This window comes from Centropristis striata, chromosome 8 (genome assembly GCF_030273125.1).
Source record: "Centropristis striata isolate RG_2023a ecotype Rhode Island chromosome 8, C.striata_1.0, whole genome shotgun sequence".
Taxonomy (NCBI): domain Eukaryota; kingdom Metazoa; phylum Chordata; class Actinopteri; order Perciformes; family Serranidae; genus Centropristis; species Centropristis striata.
The window spans coordinates 31854518-31862049 of record NC_081524.1 but is presented as its reverse complement, the minus strand read 5'-3'; the positions used below and the strand labels follow the sequence as shown (position 1 = coordinate 31862049).

The window sequence follows — 7532 nt, the reverse complement described above, 5'->3', positions numbered from 1 at the left end:
TCAGGTTGAAAAGGCTTACCCTTCATTACTTCCATGTACATAACTATTTAAATTTAACTGGTGTGTTAATGACCCTTTCTGAGGAGAAGTACTACAGTAACCCTTGACTAAAATAAGAGAGGCACTTAGCATAATTCCTCAAATGAAGAAATGTTTCTGAAGTTTCACCATCACACAAAAGTCTGTGAATGCTTCTCTAGAAGACCTTCTCTATCTTTAATGTCTTGTTTACGCTCGGCAGTTCCAGGTTGCTTCAATACGTTGCCAGTTAGCAGCCTCCGACTGCAACACAATCCAATTAAATAAAGAGTGTTGTCTCTCCAGGTTCCTGTGTTCTCTAATTGGGGCTGTGACTGCTCACTAATCAGCTGAGGTACAGGTAGGCCCTGGAGGACGCCGAGACGAGGCCTCTCCTGCTAATTGAAGAGATGCTAAACCTGGCCTCCTCCTCGCCGTGCAACATGGATGCACACAGTGCTCAAGCGGGCTAACTTCATCTAAACATCCATGTGCATCACCGCCTCTCTCACCACCTTTCCTGTGGCTGGCATGTACCAGCTTGCATTTGCATCATAACGCCTGACCAAACAGTGGTGTTACAGAGGTAACTGCAGTGCAATGATTTTTTTCTGCTGGTGAGATACATTTAATGCATTTCACAGTTCAATTTCATCTTTTGAATTATGATATTAATTTAGCTCAAACCAAGTCACTTAAACTCAAAATCATCTGTAGGCATGAATTTTAATCTCATGTGTCAGACCAAAGGTCACACGTAGGACCAGACCTCTACCTAAGTGTGTATTGTACAGCTTTTAATGAAGACAAAGCAAGAAAATGAAACCCAACTTAATAAAAAAACTAGGAGAATTAATTATTCAGTGTTGTCCATTTAATGATTAGGGGTGTCATCACTCTCCAAATGCAAGATTCTATTACACTTTTGATTCTAAGGTCACGATTCGATGCAGTTTTTGACTTTTTTTTTTTTGCAGCACTGAAGGCTAAGCTGATTTTACACTATTGAGTCTGTCGAACAGATCATTGGTTTTATGACCTGACAACTGTCATACTCATTTTCAAATTCTTCTTCTTCTTAGAAGAAATATGCTAAATTTTATCATGTGTGATATAACTGCCATGTTATTTTTGGGGAATGTACCAAACTAACGCCATATATTCAAATATAAATGATTTATTTAAAATGTATTAAATAACTTGTTTCACCTGTCAACTGAGCAAACCATAAACACAAAAACAAATCTGGGATTCACTGATCCTGCTTTTGATTATGATAATTAAAATTGAATGCTCGTTTTGATTTAGAATAAAAAATTCTGTTGTCCCTTCTAATGATATACACTAATGACATTATAGCATTATATTAACAAAGCCATTCTTTCTAACAAGAAATCAAGAAATATATGATGGCTTGGGCTAGGAATAAAATATATTAAGTGAGAAAAAAAAACACTGCAGAGGTAATTTTTCTTTTCTGTCTTAAAATAATAATTATAAAAGTGATATTTTACATTTTCATTGTTTTTAGTTGCCACCCACATTACAAACTAAACAGAAAAACACACAAGTGTGTAAAAGATTTTACAGGACTTACACTTATCGCTGTAACTAAATGTGAAAGTGACCACTGTGTGTGTCAAACACTGTCAGTGCTGTTCTTACTTCCCACACTATGGATGCAAAATGGCCTTGGCCTGGTGTGTTTCTGATTTCCTGCACCGTCTGGTGAAGGTAGCAGCTTTGCATGCTGGGGTCACACCTGTAACGTATTTCACACTGGGTTATATTTTGAGTGGCCACCTGGATGAGGAAATAACATGTTCACAGTGCATGAACACTACAGCCCTCCCTGCCAGGTAGGAACAGGTGTTTGTTTCAGTCTACATACAGTACATTAACACAACATGGCGTCACTCTTTTCTACTTCTTGCTTTCTACAAAATCTAAGGCTCATGTTTTTTTTTGTCGATGATAATCTCTGGGTTTTATGTAGAAATGATCTGCCATGTGACTGAACTCCTAACATATGTTTCGCTGTTTTGTTTCTTGTTTCCAAAACTAAATTAACTTTAAAAAAAACCAATGGAAATGAAAAAAACATGTCAAAGGGCATTCCACAGTACATTCACTATAAGTGTTTTTTCTTTTCCTTGCAGTGAGGAAAAGTAATGGCATTTTCTAGTCCAACTCCTGGTTAGCTGGACTAATTTTTTTTTATTATGTGCAGCTTCGGGGCATGTGAATGAAAAGATTGATTGTGTGAATGCCGTTTCTGTCAGCCACAAACAGACGATGAAATACCAAGCACACCTGGAGCAGCGCTCACTTTTGACAAGCACATACCAATGTAAGCCCCTATTATAAAAACAATGAAGTCTATCATAAAACATTTATGGTAGATAAAGTGTCTGAGAGTGCTAAAAGCAAGCACATTATGGCAGCTGGTCTAAATTAATTTCGGTGGACTTATACCAGAAGGTGGGCACACAAGATTAAGAAACACTGTAAAAATAGTCTACGTCTCTGATTTCAATGCATAGTTATAATTCATTTTCAGGTTTGTTCTATACTAAATTCAGTCTTACGCGTAAGGGACCACTATCCTAAAACACACTTTTGTATTGCTTGATTACCAAAACCATGATTGCAAAACATAAAGTTGCTCATTATGTTTATTTGTGAACACATTGTTTAGATTTACTTATAGTGTTATATTAATCATCTTACAAAAATAAAGACATCTCTCTTCAAAATTATGGAAAGCATTGCAGTTGTCCATTTTGCCATTAAAGTTCAAGTATTTTTTGTGCACAGGGTTCTTACAGCATTTTAAGAGTAAAATTCAAAGACTTTTAAAGCCCCTAACCTAAAAAAATCCAGACTTTCAAAGCCTTTATCACTTTATCTTAATCTGCAGAATCAATGTATATTGACAATTTGATTGTATGATTTCATTATGTTTTATTATTTTCTTGCAAATTTCCAGAATAAGGGATCAACAGGACTATGTAGCTATTAGCTAGCATAGCCTGTCTGGTGTGAGACACCAGTTGACAAAAAACAAATATAGTAGAGGGAATGATTCATTTCAAATATTAAAAGATTTTTGGTTTGCAAAGTTGATTGAACAGATCATGTTGAAAATGAATCATTTTGGAAGGAGAGGATATTATATATAAAATTCAAGCATTCCTAACCTTGAGAACACATAAAGGGCTAGAATTAAACATTTCCCAAACGTTCAAGACTTTGTATGAACCCAGTGCACATTGAGGCTCAGTTAAATCACAGCTTGCTATTACTAACAGGGGGCGGTGTCACTTCCACCACCACTTTGCCCAGGTTTTTCCCAGCATACATGTAGTCCACAGCCCGGAAGACTGACTCCAAACCTACGAACTTCCCCTCCTGTGCCAAATCCCCACAATCCACCTCACACACCAGCTTCCCCTTGGCAATCATCTGCATCATGCTCCCCAGAGCCTCCCTGTAGTCACTGAGGAAGTGGGGCAGGAAGAAACCCCGAATGCTGGCCGACTTCTGGAGCAGCTTGACCGGTAGTGTCCCCCCTCTGAAGGGTGGGATCCCTGATGCGGTCTGGTACCCCGAGATGAAGCCGATCACTATCAGCCGACCTTTTTGGGCCAAACAGTTCACTGCGAGTTCTAAGACGCTGCCTCCGACTGACTCGTAGACTACATCTACGCCTTGTGGGTACTCTTTCCTCAGCGTCTTGGCCAGGTCCTCTGAGGTGTAGTTGATCGGCCTGTCGCAGCCGATGGATTTGAGGAAACCGGCTTTCTCGTTTGACGAGCAGGTCCCAATCACGTGACACCCAGCTTGTTTGGCAAACTGCACAGCAAACTGTCCCGTTCCTCCAGCAGCCGCCGTGACCAGGACCGTCTCACCTTTGGCCAGGTCGCCCAGACGTTTCAAGGCGATGTAGGCTGTGGCGCCACTGACCAGTAGGGTGAGGAACTCTGGCTTCACCGCGGGGACAGGCACACTTTCCTTGGCTGGCACCACCGTGTACTCGGCAAACGCACCGCTGCCGAAGTAGGCCACAGTGTCCCCCACGGTGTAACGGGAGCTGGCGCTAAGGCCGAGGCCAACAACCTCACCAATACCCTCGAAACCGGCATCGAAGGGGGGCTTCACCGAGGGGTCGTAACGGCCTGCAGAGTAATTAATATCAGAGGCGTTGATTCCCACAAAACTGAAACACAAAGACAAAAAAAGTGCATTAAAGGTGAGGAAATTAAACATGAGTCCATGCATCATGCACAAAAGCCTTTATGTGGTCATTTCCTGAATTCTGTCTGAAGGTCAAGACTTCAGCTTCCTTCTCTAGACATTTCTGCACAGGGCGCAAACACTCTGCTTTGTTTTGGCAATGATTCCCTTTTCTCTGGAAGAGAACGGTCCTGCACTGACAGGGAAAGGCTTGTATCACAAAACACATTGCATGATGTCATGATTCATTGTCTTCAGAGACACCCACAACAAACTGCACTTTTTAAAAATCTTAGATAGTTGCTTCTTGCCTCAACACGAAGACGGCTGTTTTTTTCATCTTACTTTGGTAACACGTTGGAAACAAATATGTGAGAAAGGAATGTATAAATAAATCATTTACTGTCTTTTAGAGCGGCATGCATGCTGTGCCTCATTACCGTGCATGTCACACGTGTACTTTGAGCTTGTAGATAATGCTTCTGTGGTTTATAGATGGGTCACAGTGATAGAACTAAACACCTTGATTTCACTACTTTACTGTACATTTATAGAATCTGTTTCCTCACAGGGAAATATTATGTTCTCATCAAAGGTGAAACTATTTCAATTCACACAACTTTAAAATATTGAGCCATGTGAGTTTAAACAAAATAAGATGATATTTGTGGCAGTAAAGTCTGTTCATGCACAAAAAACATCACCATTCAACGAGATGATAAAATTATATTATGTACAGCAGACTGTTACAGTAACATTATTATACGTTATTAAATATTAAATATCAGGATTGATCGCCTGTATTTTTCATTTATGGCAAAAATGACAAATGTATGCTAATTATTTGTTTTGGAGTGCATTCTTATCAATAGAATTTTAGACTCATGACAGACCAGTTTGAATAATATCATAAAAGCATTTCATATAATATATTTTTAATGTGATGTTATGTATTTCTTCATATTACATTTACTCAAAAGTACACACATGGAGGTGTGGATGTGCAGAGGGACTTGAAAATGTACTAAAAACAAAGAAACAAAAACTATAACTGACAACATCTAAAATAAAGAAAAAAGTTTTATTTCTTCCTTGTGAATCATTTTGCCTCTTTAACTGCACTCATGATCTTTTCAATTATCAATTTCTCACTCTGATATTCATCACTTAACACTTTTCAAATGCAATATTTATTAAGGTTCACTGATGCTCTGCAGTATGTGATAAGTGGTTCTCAATTTGCACTATTCCGCACACAAATATTTATTTTCTGTTTTCCCTGATCCCAAGACTGTGAAGCCTCACTATTACAGGCAACCTGCTGGTCAAAGGTCTTCGCTCACAAGCAACTGAGACACTAATGTATATTTTATTGGTATTAAACACCAAAATAAACCTTGAGGTGCATTTGCGTAAAGCTAATATAAGATGTAGAGTCCGATCAGGCATACATACAGTCAGTCATGTAGTATTAAATCAAATAAAAATTATTACCTCTGGGTGGAATCAGAAATCCTACTATTTAAAAAAAAGAGCATTCATTTGTGCTTTTTTCTCCACCTAACATGAACAAATGTAGTTTTGTAATAATCATGCAGTGTGCCAGGCTAAAAGAGGCTTGGAAACTGACTTCAGGTGGGTTTACTCTCCCCTAACCGTGAATACACTGCTGCGAATCAGAGAAATGATGCTGCAATTCCCGCGCCATGTAACACTGCATCTCCTTCTCCATCATCTCCATCTCTGGATGCCAGTCTGAGCCCCCCCTCCACGACTTTCTGTTTGCAGTTTGGTGACGTAGAGAGACAGGAGGACAGAGAGAGAGAGAGAGAGAGGGAGAGAGAGAGGGGTGTGAGAGAGGGAAAGAGAGAGAGAGATGCCGAGATGGATTGATAGACAAATGCAGAGAGGGCGGAACTTGGAATTACAGTACAGCGCTTATTCCTCACGTATTTTGCCATCTTGTGATGATGATGATGATCGCAGGTGCTGGACATGGGTAAATCGAGGTAAGCGGAGCCCTTTATAAACTTCTCAACATTGCTGACATGAAATAATGATCCACTAATAGACTCATAGCACGCTTTGGGTCACCTATTGCTATTCGGAACGCGCAGAGAGAGAGCAGTAGTGTTTCTGCACACCTTTCAAAAACAACAACTTACCGATTTCTGACGAGCAAGTCCGCGTCTCCGGGTGTCGGAACAGCTACGGTTTGCATAGAAACGGCGTCTCTGAAATTCGGACTAAGCTTGTTTACGACCAGCTTTTTCATACTGCTCGCTATGGAGGATCCTTTAAAATCCATGAAGTGCGCTGAGTAGGACATATCTATGATGAAGCGCCGCGCAACCGGATGAACTCCTGAAAGTGCGTCGGTGCTTCTTCGCCCCCCGCCGATTGCAGATACCGCCGATCTCCTGCCGCTTCTCACCAGGCGGAACATGGCTCCGAAATGTGACAAAGTTCACGGACAACTTGACGTACGTTCGTGGCAGCAATAAGCCCCACTGCCATTAGCCTGCGCTAAAGGCTTTCTTTCCCTTTGCACATGCAGAGCATTGCAGGCCAGGCCGGGGCCGGGTCGATCCGTGCAGAAAAACCGCGCTTTTTAACAAATATTTAAAAAATGCGATAATATATAGCGTGACTCTTTGTTTCTTAAACAAAAAAGCATGGAATCGAGTATTTCGGATTAAAACGTTGCACTGGTGCAGCCTTGTAAGTAGCGCAGCAGCAGCAGCAGCAGCAGCGCCCCAGACTTGTTGTCGGAGTCCCTCCCCTTCCCGGACACAACACTCACTTCCTAGTAAGGTGAAACAAATCAATCCTCGTCTCCGAACATATCCTCAGCCGTTTTCCACCCACGAAACCAACACCGACCCCACCGGATCCCTCCAAAACATCTAAAAATACCAAATAAACGCTGTGCTAAACTCGCTCTGTTAAATCCGCATTTTTATTCTTTCCGAAACATGTTCATGCCCCCCACATGTACACCTGTAACCTGTATTATTTGGGAGTTTGCATTTCATTCTGCCTTTATTTCAATGTGTTGTCATGTGTCATTTCCAGCAAGCATCTATTGAAAAGCATGTAACTATTACTGCAACATATTGGAGCATTGAACCCACCCCCTGTGGGAGACGACCCTCTAACTCGTGCTATGTCAGCGCCACGCTTTTATAAGCGAAACATGACATTTAAGTTGCAATAACCGTGTAGTGGAAGACTTGTTGTGGTTTGCGATACTTCTAAGTTTAGTTAATCTCCCGGTA

The 7532-nt window shown here is 40.8% G+C and overlaps 2 protein-coding genes across 3 annotated transcripts in view; one reads left to right on the top strand and one right to left on the bottom strand.

The window, feature by feature from the left end:
• Window positions 1–2675: 2675 nt before the first annotated feature.
• On the bottom strand, window positions 2676–7461 carry LOC131975897 (prostaglandin reductase 3-like). Of its 2 annotated transcripts, none has more exons than XM_059338710.1 (2): window positions 6420–7461; window positions 2676–4237 (listed from the first exon to the last, which is right to left on the bottom strand). In XM_059338710.1, the coding sequence occupies exons 1-2, from the start codon at window positions 6698–6700 to the stop codon at window positions 3307–3309; spliced, it is 1212 nt and encodes a 403-aa protein (XP_059194693.1). In that variant the 5' UTR covers window positions 6701–7461; the 3' UTR covers window positions 2676–3306. The 2 variants fall into 2 exon arrangements, with proteins under 2 accessions (XP_059194693.1, XP_059194695.1); XM_059338712.1 differs by lacking the exon at window positions 6420–7461 and adding an exon at window positions 5749–6265.
• LOC131975896 (teashirt homolog 1-like) overlaps window positions 6130–7532 on the top strand; it is a 39766-nt gene continuing 38363 nt past the window's right edge. Inside the window, exon 1 of the mRNA XM_059338709.1 lies at window positions 6130–6263. The gene's annotated coding sequence lies outside the window, so the exon portion shown is untranslated. The remainder of the gene's footprint in view (window positions 6264–7532) is intronic.